The following is a 17578-nucleotide window of genomic DNA, read 5'->3' on the forward strand; positions in this document are numbered from 1 at the left end:
AAGTCCTGCCTTTCGCAATCGCCCCTTCTAAAGTACTTTGCTTTGCTTCGGCGGCGTGCTCTTGTCTTTTCTCATGTCCTCCTCGGCTTGAGCAGCGTGTTTTTCATTTAATTCGTCGTGTGCTTCGGGATGCACGTTTCTTAAGTGTTTCGTGAGGCTTTTGGTAGAACCAGAAAATCTGACAGTTTCGGCACAAACTGTGCACTTAGCCTCGTTGCTATTTATTAAAATGGAATATGTCCAAACCAGACTTCTTTTACGATCCGTCGTTGATGCCGCAGCCATGCTACCACTAGCTTCCAAATTTTTGTTTGTTGTGACTGTGTTGGTGTCTCGTGAGAGAGGGGCGGAGGAAAAGCATGCTGATCGACATATGATAGGGACGTAAATGGGGGCGGGAGCAGACACCGGTGCTCATGTGCGTGCACTGCTTACGTGCGTGTGGAACGCGAAAGGCAAAAGTCGTGCAAAAAGTGCACAAAAATATACCCCAAAAACAGACAAAGACAATATAATATATTTATTCCAAATATCGATACTTTTGCTTGGGGATCGATACCTAAAACTTAACGCGCTGGATCGAAATATCGATATTTTGGTATCGATCCGCCCATCCTTAGCAAACACTTTGCAAAAGAAAAAGAGCACGAATGCAAACTCCCACAACACGATTCCCAATTGCCAATGGACAAATGCAAGCTGCCACAACACAATCCCCAATTGCCAACGCACAACCCAAACCCTAACCTACTTTAGCCTGCTATAAAACATTGGCAGTCTTCTCCAAAACGCAAACTTGCAGTTCAAAGGTGACATTTCAAACATGAAAAATTGCTGGTTAACAGCATTTGCAAACAAACATTGGATTTTGCAGATCACCTGACTCTACTTGGCCACCGTATCAAAGTGATGTATCACATGATAAGCCAGGTTTCACTGTATAAAATCAAATGTAATTTAGGTGTCTTTAAAGTTTGGGATACAGTATTTTGTTACATATCTATAAATCTAAATGTAGTTCAAGAGATTTTTATTTGTGTTTGCATCCAATCCCTGTGTTGCTATGCAAACACCTTGTTTTACTTCCCCCCTTTGGCTCTCATGGCGGGTTGCCATGGAAGCAGCTTGACTTTGCTGTCATGACAACATGACTTCTCTTTGGTCACCCCTAACAACAATGAGAGAGAACGGAGCAGAATGCCAGACGGGAATTATATGATTCGCACACTTGGCAGTGCTCCTCTTTCATCGACTCGGACACAAAGGTGTTTTTGATAATGCATTTGTGTTACCACGTTTGGTAATAATCCACACACGTTTTCTTCTGGAACTAATGAGGCAGCTCAATCCTTGTAATTACATTCATCTCATAATTATTAATGACATTTCACGCTCTCCTTACCTTAAGTCTCTCAGACACACCGTCGGTGAAGCTGATGGTGAACTCCTCCACTTTGGGAACCTTCATCTTCTTCTTCTCCGTCTGGTACTCGGTGCGGGTTTTCACCACAACCTGCAGCGAGAGTCACACTTTATTTACAGCAGGATGTGTGGGATCTACGTGATAAGCAGGTGTGAACAATACGAGGTCTTATTTCGAGAGGAAAAAAGACAGGAATCGCAAACCTGCACAACCTAGAAAGATCTAATGCAATATTTGTAATTAGGAACAGCAAGTGGGGAACTTAGGGGTGTGCTGGGAGTGCGACAGCTCTAAGGAGTTTGCAGGCATAAAGTGGGCGTGGTTGGGCGAGGGAAAGGTGAAACAGAAAGTTAAAATAATGTGCAGAGCTGTAATATAGGGTTTTAAGTATGGCTGTCAAACGATTAAAATTTTTAATCGAGTTAATCACAGCTTCAAAATTAATTAATCGTAATTAATCGCAATTCAAACCATCTATAAAATATGCCATATTTTTCTGTAAATTATTGTTGGAATGGAAAGATAAGACACAAGACGGATATATACATTCAACATACTGTACATAAGTAGTGTATTTATTATAACAATAAATTAAATAAATAAATTACAATAAACAATAAAATAAATGAATTAACATTATTAACATTATGGTAAAGCGATCCATGGATAGAAAGACTTGTAGTTCTTAAAAGATAAATGTTAGTACAAGTTAGAGAAATTTTATATTAAAACTAGGGCTGTCAAAATTATCGCGTTAATTTTTTAAATTAATCACGTTAAAATATTTGACGCAATTAACGCACATGTCCCGCTCAGACAGTATTCTGCCTTTTGGTAAGTTTACAGCAAGGCTTTTTGTGCTGTCTAACAGCGAACTCTTGCGGTCGCTTTGCAACATGGTTTATTTTTTTCTTGCCAGTTCAATATGGCTGCACGACGTCTCGGGCTGACGCCTACGTTGTAATGTTGTGCTTATGTGATCCTTGGACAAGATTTGTCCATAAGTATGGTGGTTGTAAAGACACTTTTTTGTTTATGTTTAGTGAACCTGTACAGCGTGCTAAGCTAACGTTGTTGCTAATGCAATGCTTGTGTACTTTTATTTTTGTAGTTTTATGACGGTCTAAAGAGGACAATGGTTTGAGGCTATTTTATTAATAAATCAGATGAAAAAGGAAGAAGTCTGATTATTAAGGCGTCGTTCACTAGCTGTCTAGCTTTGGAAAAAGTAGACGCTTCGGAGTGAGGACAGCATAGACAGATTTAAATGACAGTAGAGTGAAATGCCCACTACAGTCCTTATGTACCGTATGTTGAATGTACAGTGGGGAGAACAAGTATTTGATACACTGCCAGTGTGTTTTCCCATTGGCAGTGTATCAAATACTTGTTCTCCCCACTGTATATATCCATCTTGTGTCTTATCTTTCCATTCCAACAATTTATTTTACAGAATATATATATAATTTACAGAAAAATGTGACATATTTTATAGATGGTTTGAATTGCGATTAATTGAGATTAATTGCGATTAATTAATTTTTAAGCTGTAATTAAATCGATTAAAAATTTTAATCGTTTGACAGCCCTAATTAAAACCCCTCTTAATGTTTTCGTTTTGATAAAATATGTAAAATTTTCAAACAAAAAGTAAACTATTAGCTCGCCGTTGTTGATGTCAATAATTACACAATGCTCATAGATGGTGCTGAAACCCATAAAATCAGTCGCACGCAAGCGCCAACAGAGGGCGAAAAAACACCAAAAAACACAAGTAACAAATGGACATGACACTGTCATTTTAATCTGTTTGAGCGGGGCATGTGCGTTAATTGCGTCAAATATTTTACATGATTAAACAGCCCGAGTTTTAAGTAATAAAGGGTATCACGGACTTAAAGACTTGTAAGCTCCAATAAGCCACAATTGTTCTCTTTTACTAAAATATATTAGAAACACACAAAATATTGCCATTGATTAAAAAATCTACAATATTTATCACATTTTTTGACCTAAGGAGGGCGCCATGTTTTATACGCGCAATGCACGCTGGGGGTGATGATGTCATTGTGCTGTACTCTGAGAATAGCTGTGCTCTTGTGCGCAATACTTGCGAAGCTAGTATGTCGACTGGCAATGATTTTGTCACTTTCTGCTGGTGGTCAGATTGTTTTGTTACAGACCTGTGGGATGGGTTCCGAATGTCATACCTGCATCCATTTCCAGCTCATCAGCAGTGTCTTGTCCGAGATATTGACTTGCTGCAATTTGACAGTTTGTATTTTCGATCCCTTCGTTGCTAGTTGCCTCTCACCGTGGTTTTCCCTCAGTTTTTTTTTTTTCATCCCGTCCTACTGTTAATGTTTTTGTTGTGTTTTCAATAAACCCTTGTATGCAATCTCTCTGTTATTGTTATCTGTATGACGTTTTGTCGGTGTAGCACATTTTGGCAGAACACCGGTTTTGACCTACTCTCGTCTCATCCCATCCTGTCTTTCCTGTTCATTTTGCTTTTGCTGCTCGTTTTGTGAAACATCGACAGTGCTGTCATTCGGGTTCAAACTGAAAGGGCTGAACAGATGACATGTTTATGTCGCTGGAGTCATACTGTGGAAGCCCATCAGTGTAACCCAATGACGTCACTGCCGTGCGACGTCAACAACAATGGCGACTTACTACTTAAACTAATTTTATTAAAACGAAAACATCAAGAAGGATGCTAATATCAAATTATTAGAACTCATACTAAAATTTGTCTTTTAAGAACTACCTGTCTTTCTCTCCGTGGTTCCCTTTAAAATATCTCTGCCAGTGCCCACCCCACTTGGCCAGGGGGAAGGGGCCACAAAAAATTTCCACTCGCACACCTCCAACACACACACACACACACGCAGGACGATCGTCTTGGGAGTCCCCCGAATAATAATAATAACCTCCTTTCACTAACATTTACCGGTAAATTCCCGTGTAAAGTTACGCGGGATTTACCCGCGTCATTGCTTTCAAGCGTTGAGAGATATCCCAGGGACGACGCGGGTTGGACACTTTCACAGACTTTTCCCGTGTTGCCCACTCAGCGCTCTCAGTGCGGGGAGGGCTGCTGGCGCGATTTTATAACCTGGACACTACGTCATTTTTGGCATTGGCATCAGCTGTCACATTTTGTTGGTCAGATCATGTTTTGCTACAGGGCCAGTTGTGGGAGCGTTCCCCACGCTGTACCTGCAGCCAATTCAAGCTCATGGGCGCCCTTCGACACCTTGTACTCCCGAATTTCATGCATTTGCTAGCTTGTTCGTCTGCTGCCCATGTTTTGAAATTCCCTCAATGTGCTGGTATTTGAGTGTATTTGGTTTTTACGTCTTATCGGCTCTCTGCCTACCGCTTAGGTTAGTATTCTTGATCCCCGTCGACCTACTGTCACAGACCCATTGCCCTATTCTCCCTTTTCTGCAATTGCTTGAATTTTTGATTGTATTTCATAAACACTTGACCGCATCCCTACTTTGTTTTCTGCTTTGAGGTACAACCTTGTTTCCGCAGTTGTGGACCCTAACATTGGCAACAAAATAAACCACACATTTCCAAAGATGGACAATGGACTCTCTTCCTCGGCTCTACGATCCAGTAGCAAATATATTTCGTTATGTTTTCAGTTTAATTTTGCCATTTCCAGTTTGCCATATTGTTAATTGTGATGTTCGTTTACCGCTTTTCATCTTACTGCGAAGAAAAAGGAAACGATGATTCACCCGCCATGATATTTACGTCATCAGCCATTGCGCTGTGACCTGGGAATCAAACGCGTACTTTCCCACACGTATATGTGAAAGGGGCTATAATGTCTACTAGCACCCTCCGTGGGACGATTCACTTGAAGAATCCCGTTTATGCTCATCACATCCGGGCCTTGTTCATGTTTGTTCCGTAACTGGGTTACAGTATAAAATGGATGGTTGAATGACGGTTCGACAGATGAATGATTGGCTTGAATCAGAGAAAATGACTTCGTATGTTAGGAAGGGTTTGAATAGGAGTAAGAAATTATGATTGAGAGACTATAGTGCGTAGGTATAAATTTGAGTTGGGGATAAGGTTAGGGTAGGATTTATTGCTATTTTTCTCATGTTCATTGTTCATGTCTATTCATCTAAGATTATTTACAAGCGCGTGTCTGTATATGGGCTGCTAGATATTCCCGTTTCCCCGAGGGGATCTATTGTCTGAAGGTCTTTAGAATATGCAATGTATTGGGTAGAAACCTATTAGCGCTAGCTCATGCAAATCATGTGTGCTTTGTTCAAGTGAGGTGTGTAATGCACTGAATTTTGATGCGCAACCCGAACAGGTGAAGCTGAGCCTCATCAGTGCACAGGAACTGGAATGACTCTCATTGGGAGCTCAAGGACAAGTTCACAGAGCTGGCGCACACATACGCTAAAAAAAAAAAAAAAAGTAATTTTGAAAATGGAAAGTGAGGAGGGATTAGAAAGATGAGTGTTTGGAGAATTGATGGGAGGGTGAAATGGCGGTCATTATTATATACTGAGTCTGAACTCTTGTATCAAATAACCAAATCAGAGCGTGACATTCTGCTTAAAGCGTTATTTAAATATTGAGATGCTTAGTTTAAAATTAGAAATGTCCCGATCGATCGGCATTTTCAAAGTATCGGAATCGGCAAATATCGTACATGCCTTTTTTTAATATATATATATTTTTTTAATTGAATCGTTTTCTAATTGTATTTAATGTTACAGACATAATGTGTTCCACTCATCCAGTCTTTAGTTTAGGCTTAAAGTAGGGTTATCAAATTTATCGCGTTAACGGCTGTAATTAATTTTTTAAAAAATTTATCATGTTAGTGCGCTGCACGACCCACTCACGCATTGTCGCGTTCAATCCTTAATGGCACTGTTATATATATATATATATATATAGAGCTAAAAGACAGCGTAAAATGAGTACAGTGAATTTTGGCAGCCTTTGGAGACTTTTTTTTAATTGGCAAAAGCTCTACAATCCCTCTCCCAATGATTAGAAACATCATGGGACGCAATGTGGGGAAGAAAGGTAGTAGTCGATATTTTTCTTAACACCCTATGTCATTTCCCAACGCAGAGAAGATATATCAATTGGTAGCACTACGCACAGTCATGGTTGCACTTCCTATCATGCATTTGGGCATGGATACAGTATTATTTACTCAAAGCTCAACAAATCCACTAGATGGCAATATTTAGTCACAATATAAAAAGTCACATATCCTTTAAGAATTACAAGTCTTTCTATCCGTGGATCCCTCTCACAGAAAGAATGTTAATAATGTAAATGCCATCTTGAGGATTTATTGTCATAATAAACAAATACAGTACTTATGTACTGTATGTTGAATGTATATATTCGTCCGGTTTTATTCATTGTTTTCTTAATGCATTGCCAAAATGTATATGATCGGGAAAATTTATCGGGAATGATTGGAATTGAATCAGGAGCAAAAAAAAAAAAAAAAAGCAATCGGATCGGGAAATATCAGGATCGGTAGGTACTCAAACTAAAAGGATCGGGATCGGATTGGGAGCAATTAGCAATGTTCTAAGACCAAAAAGGCTGATGATCTAGTCAATATCAGACAGGGATCCTTGAGACTTGTTAGTGCCGCATATAATGATAGTTATGTCTACCATGTTGATGAAAATGATGTTGGGCACTAAAGTGAGATTATAACCAACAAGGAGGATGCATGAGCATCATGGTTGCAAGGTGTACTGGCTCCTTAAACTTTCTGCTACAGCCTATAATGTTGTCAAAACAACTTGGGAATTTCGCATCATTCTTCAATATCTGCTTATAGACAATTGGACTCGTGTCACAGGGGCTCGGACTCTTGTCGACTTGAGTCGCAAATTTTATGACTCGCAACTCGACTTGGACTTTAAGAAAGAAAATCCAGACTTGCATGAGCTGGGAGGGTCCGAGACTCAACTTGTGAGACGATGACTCGAGACTCGACAAGCTGACTCGAAAAACTTTGTTCGTAGATTGGTTCCCTGGTTCACCTGCCAGTGATCCGCTTGCTCGCCATGCTCTCACGGAACATCATGGCAATCAAAAATCATTCAAATTCTCTGCAGACTATACGCATAGTATTATTTTTACATTGACTTACATTGACAGTAAGGTTTCACTCAAAGTTAAACATGAGTGCTTTGTAAGTGGGTTGGGGAACAATCGTGATGGGCTTGACTAACCTGTGACTCGACTGGACAACCTTTTGACTTGACATGACTCCTTTATACAACCTTTGACTTGACACCATTCGTCTTTACAACTTTGTGACTCAGCGCGACTCGACATGACCTCAAATCTCGACTTGACTAAACATAACCTTATGAGTCGATTCGACATAACCTTGTGACTCAACTTGACTTGACTTGCCCACAAGGTGGTAAGACTTGGGACTTGCTTGTGACTCTGATCATAGTGACTCGTGCAATTGTCTGCTTGCTTCCAAATGGAGCTCTTTTGGGTGAATAGCCTATTAGTAGTTGTCCCGTAATGGCCGGTTCAAACCAACATGGCCAACGTCCTATAAAAGATTGGACCTCTGCATTGTCCGTCCAAAGTTGTTGTTGAATTGTCCAACTAGCATCTGTGTATAATTATTGCAATTTCTGGACTACAAAGCGCACCTCATTATAAGCCGCACCGGCCAAATTTCACAAAATTTTAGAAATAAATCCACATATATGCCGTATCTCACTATATGAGTAAGCTGCAGGTGTCCATATCTTAACATTGGATATCTACATGATGTTACACAGAAATATTTGATTGATCAAAAATATACAGTGGGGCAAATAAGTATTTAGTCAACCACTAATTGTGCAAGTTCTCCCACTTGAAAATATTAGAGAGGCCTGTGATTGTCAACATGGGTAAACCTCAACCATGAGAGACAGAATGTGGGAAAAAAAAACTGAAAATTACATTGTTTGATTTTTAAAGAATTTATTTGCAACTCATGGTGGAAAATAAGTACAGTATTTGGTCAATACCAAAAGTTAATCTCAATACTTTGTTATGTACCCTTTGTTGGCAATAACGGAGGCCAAACGTTTTCTGTAACTCTTCACAATCTTTTCACACACTGTTGCTGGTATTTTTGGCCCATTCCTCCAGGCAGATCTCCTCTAGAGCAGTGATGTTTTGGGGCTGTCGTTGGGCAACACGGACTTTCAACTCCCTCCACAGATTTTTCTATGGGGTTGAGATCTGGAAACTGGCTATGCCACTCCAGGACTTTGAAACGAAACTTTACAACGCCACTCCTTTGTTGCACTGGCTGTGTGTTTGGGATCATTGTCATGCTGAAAGACCCAGCCACGTCTCATCTTCAATGCCCTTGCTGATGGAAGGAGATTTTCACTCAAAATCTCACGATACATGGCCCCATTCATTCTTTCCTTTACACAGATCTGTCGTCCTGGTCCTTTTGCAGAAAAACAGCCCCAAAGCATGATGTTTCTACCTCCATGCTTCACAGTTGGTATGGTGTTCTTCGGATGCAATTCAGTATTCTTTCTCCTCCAAACACGAGAACCATGGCCATAGTGGAGTTTGGAGTGTGACTGACTGAGGTTGTAGACAGGTGTCTTTTATATCGATAATGAGTTCAAACAGGTGCCATTAATACAGGTAACGATTAGAGCCTCCTTAGACCTCGTTAGAAGTTAGACCTCTTTGACAGCCAGAAATCTTGCTTGTTTGTAGGTGACTAAATACTTATTTTCCATTCTAATTTGGAAATAAATTCTTTAAAAATCAAACAATGTGATTTTTTTTACCCATGTTGACAATTACAGGCCTCTCTAATCTTTTCAAGTAGGAGAACTTGCACAATTCGTGGTTGACTAAATACCTATTTGCCCCACTGTGGTATCAGATGGAGTTTTTGAGTTAGTCTGACGAGCTTCAGGCAAGCTTTATCGGTGCTAGAAAAAGCACAGCTGAGCGTTTTGTTATTTTTAACAAGAACCATAGACTTCTTATTTTATTTTATTTTATTTTATTTTATTTTATTTTTATTTATTTATTTTCCCTTCAGGCATGACAAATCCAAACAAACATACAGCATTTATATGTGTTTACAATAATTGTATTGACGGGTCACATCTGTCAGCCACTGCGCAACGCCTTCAAGTAGGGTCAAGTAGTAGTCCTACAGTCCGCTTCAGTTATTCGCAGTCGGTCGCAGTTAGTCAATCCATGCAGCGATCCAACACCGGATTTAGGTTGAAAAAGTACGAAAGCTGTACCACATACAAACAGGAAAGATTGTCTCTGGAGTGATTTGTTTGAGGATTCAAGGTAATTATTAATATTATATATATATATATATAATATAAAATAAATGCTAACCGCCCAGTTTTTTGCTCTTTTAACAAAGAATCAAGACTGTTTTCCATCCATATCTATAAAGAATTCAGGGATCTAAGAATTTATTCAGAAGAATTTTCACCGGAAAAGCTCTGTTTACATATGGCAGCCGCCACATTGACTAACAGACTAGCATCGTACTTCGACATATTTACATGAAACAAATGCTAACTGCCCGGTTATTGGCTGTTTTAACAAAGAATCTAGACTGTTTTACGTCCATAGCTATAAACAATTCACGGAAATGCATTTATTCACAAGAATTTTCACCGGGCAAGCTCTGTTTACATATGGCGGCCACCACATTAACTAACAAACTAGCATCGTACTTTGACATATTTACGTAAAATAAATGCTAACTGCCCAGTTTTTTGATCTTTTAACAAGGAATCGAGACTGTTTTACGTCCATATCTATAAAGAATTCAAGGATCTAAGAATTTATTCAGAAGAATTTTCACCAGAAAAGCTCTGTTTACATAAGGCGGCCGCCACATTGACTAACAGACTAGCATCGTACTTCGACATATTTACATGAAACAAATGCTAACTGCCCGGTTTTTGGCTCTTTTAACAAAGAATCTAGACTGTTTTACGTTCATAGCAATAAACAATTCACGGAAATGCATTTATTCGCAAGAATTTTCACCGGACAAGCTCTGTTTACATATGGCGGCCACCACATTAACTAACAGACTAGCATCGTACTTTGACATATATAAGTAAAATAAATGCTAACTGCACGTTTTGTTTTTTTTTTTTTTTTTTTTTTTTTGCTTTTAACCAAGAATCGAGACTGTTTCCCTTCCATATCTATAAAGAATTCGGGGATTTAAGCATTTATTCACAAGAACTTTCAACAAAAAATGCTCTTTGTCTGTGATTCCACTCGGTCAGCTTTGATGACCACACCAACAATGCAGGCCCCCTATTAATTGGCCCAGCGCCCCGTGTCCTGTCAATATAATTATAAAGTCTATGCAAGAACATATGAGGCTCGTTTGTTAAAAAAAAAAAAAAAAAAATCCAAAAATAAGCCGCTTCCTTATAAAAGCCGCAGGGTAGAAATGCCGAGAAAAAAGTAGCGGCTTTTAGTCTGAAAAATACGGTATTCCAAACACCCATGGGTGGCTATTTGGTGAATGTTTGGAGATTTTGTTCACAACCCCTAACATTTTTTAAGATACTAAGATTCGCTTGCCTACATTTTGATGCATAAAAATTTACATAATTTTTAAGAGGGCCTTTGCACTTCTAATAGGAAGATACATTCTAAACTTGTCTCTCAGTATTCCCACAAGTACAATCATCCTAGACGAGGATAGCAGTTACTCTCCACTGCAGGCTAACAAGGTCACACAACCACAATTTAAGTCCGGTGGCCCGAGAGGAAAGCACAGTGTTGTGTTCTGGCGGCTCAATCAAAGATTGAAAAGAAGCCTGATCGAAAAAATTAGGTGTTGAAACAGAAAAATGGGTTAGGGTGTAATTTATTGATGCAAACAATAATGGTCGAGGTGGAAAGTGGATATCTGTTTTTTCCTTGGGGGTAGGCCAAATTGAAAGGTATTACTGTTCTTTTATTCGGCTCTTCTCTGAAACTGATTGTCTTTCAAGAACGCTGCCTCCTCTTGTAAACAACTAAAACAATTCAAACAGTTTTTTTTTTTACCATTACATGGAAAACTTGTTGTTTCTAAGAACATCAATACAAGGACTGTCTCAAATGCGCTTTATTACAACTTCAGCAAAACCCGACCAGTTACAATCACATTACACGTTACATCTATTCCAAAGATAGTAAGGGTAATGTCAATGTCATGGTCCAGAATGGAGCCCTTTTACTGGCTTAGTGAACAGACTAGACTACTGGTTTAACTGCTTACTTAACTTAATTAACTTCCTTAGCTTACTTAGGTTACTTAACTTTCCTATACGTATTTCCTAGAAGTGGAAACTACAGCTAGAGGGATGTGTGCATAAAAGTGGCTGAGACAGGTGGAGCCTCTCAGGGCAGCCGTTTTGTGAGTCTCGCTCTCTTGGAAGTGGCGACAATTTTAAAAAGCGAAAAGGTCATGAAAAAGAAACTGATTGCGCGCCTCTGTGACTTTGAGTATTACGCAGTTCACGTTCGTGGTTTAACTTTCCGCTACACATTTTTCTATATACCGTAATTTTTGGACTTTAGGGCGTACCTGACTATAAGCGGCCACCCACCAAATTTGACACAAAAACGGCAGTTGTTCATAGATAAACTGCACCGGACTATAAGCCGCAGCTGTCCTCACTGTCTTATGGGATATTTACACCAAAAGATATCAACCGGTAACACTTTATTTGATAGCGGCATCATAAGACTGTCATAAGACCGTCATAATTATGACATGACACTGTCATGATCATTGATTAATGCTTATGACACAGTAGCCACGTTTACATGCTGACTTTTATTCATACCGATTCAAATCATTCCGAATGGAAATTTCACATCAGCTGTTTACATGTCACTTCATCTATTCCGATCCAGCGTTTACATGTGACTGCCTTTATTCCGAAAGGACGTTTGACAACTGCCGTCTGACATGCGCAGATTAATCAAAACAAAGCGTCACGTTGCAAAACATGGAGATCGATCGTCAGATCAGCTGCTGTTTTAACTTTTCGAGTGGAAACAAAACTTCAGAATGATACGCCGTTCATTTAAAAAGTTGTGTGGGTGCGCTGTGCGTGTGCTTGGAAGCCATGTTGCAAGTGACGTTACTTACGTCACCAAGTGACGTCACCACGTCAGTACGGAGCATGCGCAGAAAGAACGCAACCAGACACCATTCCGCTTCCCTGTTTACATGATATAATTTTACTTCCAACCGGTTTGGGAAAAGGAATATTCCACCCCTGTGAATCGGAATGAAATTCCATTCGGTTTGGGCCTGTTCATTCCGAATGATGTGTTTATATGGAACACATTTATTCGGTTTGAACAAATATTCCGATTGTAATTGGAATATTTGGCTCCATGTAAACGTGGCAACTGTCATTAAGTGTCATCTGGCAAATTAGCTCACTTTTGAGTGGCTGTAAAAATCCAAGCAGGACATAAATAGAGTTAGTGACAAAATTTGCTAGATATTATTGTGATGTATATTTGAAGGACCAAAAAAAATGTGTGAATGCACCATCAGTTTATCAGAGCTGGTTCATGTCAAGTGAGCCGGCCGGTGTCGTGCCAATGTAGTTACCCCAGTCAAAAACTGTATCCCCTGGGCGGAGCCATATGGAGGTAGATTTGTGTCTTTATTATTCATTCAAACAAAAAGTTGCTTCAATCAAAATATATATTTTCAACCAAAAACAAGTCGCTTCAATCAAAAAAAAATGTTTTGAATGCAAAAATAAATAAAAAAAAAAAAAAACACTCGAAAACTTAAAAAAATGCATGTAAAAGCTATTTTGCTTTGATTATTTTTTTTTGTTTTTGTTTTTTTTTGATTGAAGCAACTTTTTGATTGAAGTAATGATGATTTGTGTTTTGGCCACATTTTGGCTAGGACATTTTTCTCTTTATTATTCAATCAAAAATAAGTTGCTTCAAAAAAATCTAGATTTTAAAAAAGAAAAATCCCTTCAATCAAAAAAAGAAATACTTCGATCATAGAAAAAAGTTTTTGAATGTGAAAAAATATTTGAGATTGAAAAATTTGCATTTGAACACTTAATTTTTCATTGAAAAAGTTTTCTTTGATTGAAGCGATCCTTTTTGTGTTTGGGGCATATTATGATTAGGACATTTTTGTCTAAATCATTCAATCCAACCCAAAAAATATATATATTTTCAAACAAAGAAAAAAAATCATTTTTAAAACATTTTTTTTTCTTTAATACATATACAGCTATATATATATTAAATTATATGCAAAGCAAATAACTGTCTAATGTGCTTGAAAAAAAAATTTCGACCCCTTTTTTTTTTTTTCATTCAATTTTGTTGCAGTTTTATTTAGGGCTGTCAAAATTATCGCGTTAACGGGCGTTAATTATTTTTTTTTAATTAATCACGTTAAAATATTTGACGCAATTAACGCACTAGGCCCGCTCAGACAGATTTAAATGTCAGTACAGTGAAAGGCCAACTTGTTAATTGTGTTTTATGGAGTTTTTCCGCCCTCTGCTGGCGCTTGGGTGTGACTTGCATATGTGATGTGGCGTATTGTCGTCCTCTGCTGGCGATTCAGTGCAGCTGATTATTTGGGTTTCGGCGCGCTTTTCTGACGTAATTATATGTCGACGCGAACTCACACTAATAGACAGTGCTATTCAGACCAGCTAACGTCCGCATCCAGTATTCAGTGGCAGTTCTCATAGCCCCATCACACTGTTTGTGTCTAATACATGCATCGCTTGTGAGTTTTATTCCTCCTTTGTTTATATTCATGAGCATTAGATAGTTATTGATGATGTGTATCTGAATTTGTTCACATATATGGTGAAATGCAGTTACATTGTTAGATGCTTGTGAGCTAATTGGCTAGTGCTACTGCTCAAATGGACACGTGTGTGTACATTTTATGTTATTTTGTGATTCATGCAAGTTATTGACACATTGCCTTGTTATTTTCAGTTTTACAAAAATACAAGAAACGTGCTCCTGTCAAAAAGAGATGACTTCAGTAAAGCCCATGCAACTTTGCCACACCGTCTGATTTCTTTTTGGAACTTATGTTCGCTATCTGTCAATTTGTGTACTCACACACATTGAGGACAGAATAGGGCTACTAGTTTATTTTTTGATTGAAAATTTTGCAAATTTTATTAAAACGAAAACATTAAGAGGCGTTTTAATATAACATTTCTATAACTTGTACTAATATTCATCTTTTAAGAACTACAAGTCTTTCTATCGATGGATCACTTTAACAGAATGTCAATAATGTTAATGCCATCTTGTTGATTTATTGTTATAATAAACAAATACAGTCCTTATGTACCGTATGTTGAATGTATATATCCATCTTGTCTTATCTTTACATTCCAACAATAATTTAGAGAAAAATATGGCATATTTTATAGATGGCTTGAATTGCGATTAATTGCGATTAATTACGATTAATTAATTTTTAAGCTGTAATTAACTCGATTAAAAATTTTAATCGTTTGACAGCCCTAGTTATTGCTTTACAGCTTTTATATATGTGTAGGAAAGTCAATTACATGCAGTGACACTTTTCGGCCACCGGGGGGGGGGGGGCTGGCCACCCCTTATATTCGAACCATGCTGATTGGTCAAATGGTTTGAGCTGTGCAGCATGCTGAAGAAACACCATAAAAAAATAATTATAAAAAAAGAATTTTACTATATGGGCTTTTGCCCATCTAAAAAGTGTAAGAAGTATACTTAAAAAAAAAAAAAAAAAAAACTCGTAACTACCGTAATTTTCAGACTATAAGCAGTTACTTTTGTCCTTCATTTTGCGTCCTGCGGCTTATAAACCAGTGCGGTTTATTTGTTGATTTATTTGAATTCATAGGTAACACTTTATTTGAAAGCGGCATCATAAGACTGTCATAAGACCGTCATAATTATAACATGACACTATCATGGGCATTACTGATTGCCTATGACTGATGTAATTAAGTGTCATCTGGCAAATTATATCACTAACTCCATTTATGTGCAGCTCGGATCTTTTACATCCATTCAAAAGTGAGATAGTTTTCCGGATAACACTAAATGACATCTGTTATAAGCATTCATTAATGCTCATGACAGTGTCATGTCATAATTATGATTGTCTAATGACACTCTTATGGCGTCACTGTCAAATAAAGTGTTACTAAATACCATATCGAGCAATTAATGAAACAACTGGAACAGTAACTGAAGAAACAATTAGCACAGAACATGAATTTTGATTGTTATTTACATCTGTAGCGCTGCAATGCATGCTAGGAGGCATGTATGACAACAACAGTGCTGACAGCAGGTGGCAGCAGAGCTTGACTGTCTTCCCCAAGGGAGCAGTTATGGCCAAATGAAGCTTCTTGAAGCAATGACGTTTTGCAGCCAATTGGTTCAAAGCTTCATGGTGGTTCATATGCTATGACAGACACTTATAATACAGTGATGACAGCTGTGGCTTATGGTCCAGTGCACTTTATCTCTGAACAAATGCCATTTTCGTGTCAAATTTGGTGGGTGGCGGCTTATAGTCAGTATCTACAAATTCCAGCACTTGTAGATTTTTTTTCTTTGACTATATCCACTATTTCAAGAAGCACTGAAAAATGAGGTAATTGTGAGGAACAACAAGTTTATAGTTCTCTCTATTATAAGAGTGTCATTCCTATGATTATTCTTTCCATCAGGCTACGGTTTAGGATCTTGTGTGCACTTTGTTCTCCAGTTGCTGGCGAAAGGCACAGCTACTTTGATTAATGAGCAATTCATTACAGGAGATTGGGGGAAGGGTGATAGAATAATGAGGCGACAAAAGTGTTGCGCGCTACACCTCTTGGAAAATGAGAGTGGCTTAGTAAAATCGTGAAATGAGCATTTTTCTTTTTTGCATCTATTTTTCTCCCCAGATAGAATGAAAAATAATCCATTTACAGTGTTGGGAATAATGGCATTGTTTTTTTCAGTAACGGGGTAATCTAACCAATTAATTTTTTCCGCCGATACAACGCCATTTACGTTACTGACGGTCAAAAGCGGTGCGTTACTTACTCTGAATAAATTGAAGAAGCGACCAGCCGTAGCGAGTTTACTCTGCTCTGTTTATTTGTCATCCAAGACTTGGGATGCGTTCAGGTTCGAGCATAGCGCACGTACTTCTTATGACTCCAGGCTGTTTGTCCCTGCTCATTCAATTAGACAGTGCTTTCCAAAGCTTGCTAACGTTTCTGTGTTTGCTACACCTGAATGCTAGCCTCGTTCCCATCGCCCACTGTCAGCCAGCAAGAATGCTGCTTCCGTCTTGAGGACGGCAGACGCTTTGAGGGTGACGGGAGGAGTAGGGAGACAAGGCTACCTGAATGCACCCCCTGGATAGATGCGATGGAAGTGATTGTGATTGGCTGAAGGTTAGAGTCATGTGTCATGGTAAGCCAATCAGAGCCGGTGTTTCACACACAAACCGGAACAGCGCGTGCGGCAAACACAAACACAAAACAGATGCAGAGGGATTTGATGGCAGAGCATTCAGAGGAAAATTTGTCCTTTACGAGGTGGAGATATGAACACTATTTCAAGTTGGTCGAAATTAAAGGAAAGAATGTGCACGTAAAGTGCAATTTATGTCCTAGGGCAAAACTTTTGTCAACATCTGTGGCAAGCAATTCAAATCTGTTTATTTTTGTTGCACTTCAAGTGTAGGATAAATCTGTTGCTGGTGAGGTGCAATAAATATTTCAAGGTTCTATAACACAACTACCTGTCTATTTATTCTTTTAGACAACTGACTCGAATACTGCTCAGAAAATTTCAAATTCTTAGACATACAACAACTTCTTTTTAAAGTATTGGAAATAGTTACTTTCCCTGGTAACTAGTTACTTTTATTATAGAGTAATTCATTTACTAACTCAGTTACTTTTTGGAAGAAGTAGTGAGTAACTATTACTAATTACTTATTAAAGTAATGTGCCCAACACTGTCCATTGATAATATTTTCCACCATTTATTATCATGGCTGTGATCGTGGATTTTAAAAAATAT

At 38.4% G+C, this 17578-nt stretch overlaps 1 protein-coding gene across 1 annotated transcript in view; it reads right to left on the reverse strand.

Moving 5' to 3' along the window:
- nsg2 (neuronal vesicle trafficking associated 2) overlaps window positions 1-17578 on the reverse strand; it is a 99297-nt gene that overhangs the window by 54901 nt on the left and 26818 nt on the right. Inside the window, exon 3 of the mRNA XM_057820689.1 lies at window positions 1403-1513. Within this exon, the coding sequence (XP_057676672.1) occupies window positions 1403-1513 (111 nt within the window). The remainder of the gene's footprint in view (window positions 1-1402; window positions 1514-17578) is intronic.

Source organism: Corythoichthys intestinalis, chromosome 18, assembly GCF_030265065.1.
Source record: "Corythoichthys intestinalis isolate RoL2023-P3 chromosome 18, ASM3026506v1, whole genome shotgun sequence".
Lineage (NCBI taxonomy): Eukaryota > Metazoa > Chordata > Actinopteri > Syngnathiformes > Syngnathidae > Corythoichthys > Corythoichthys intestinalis.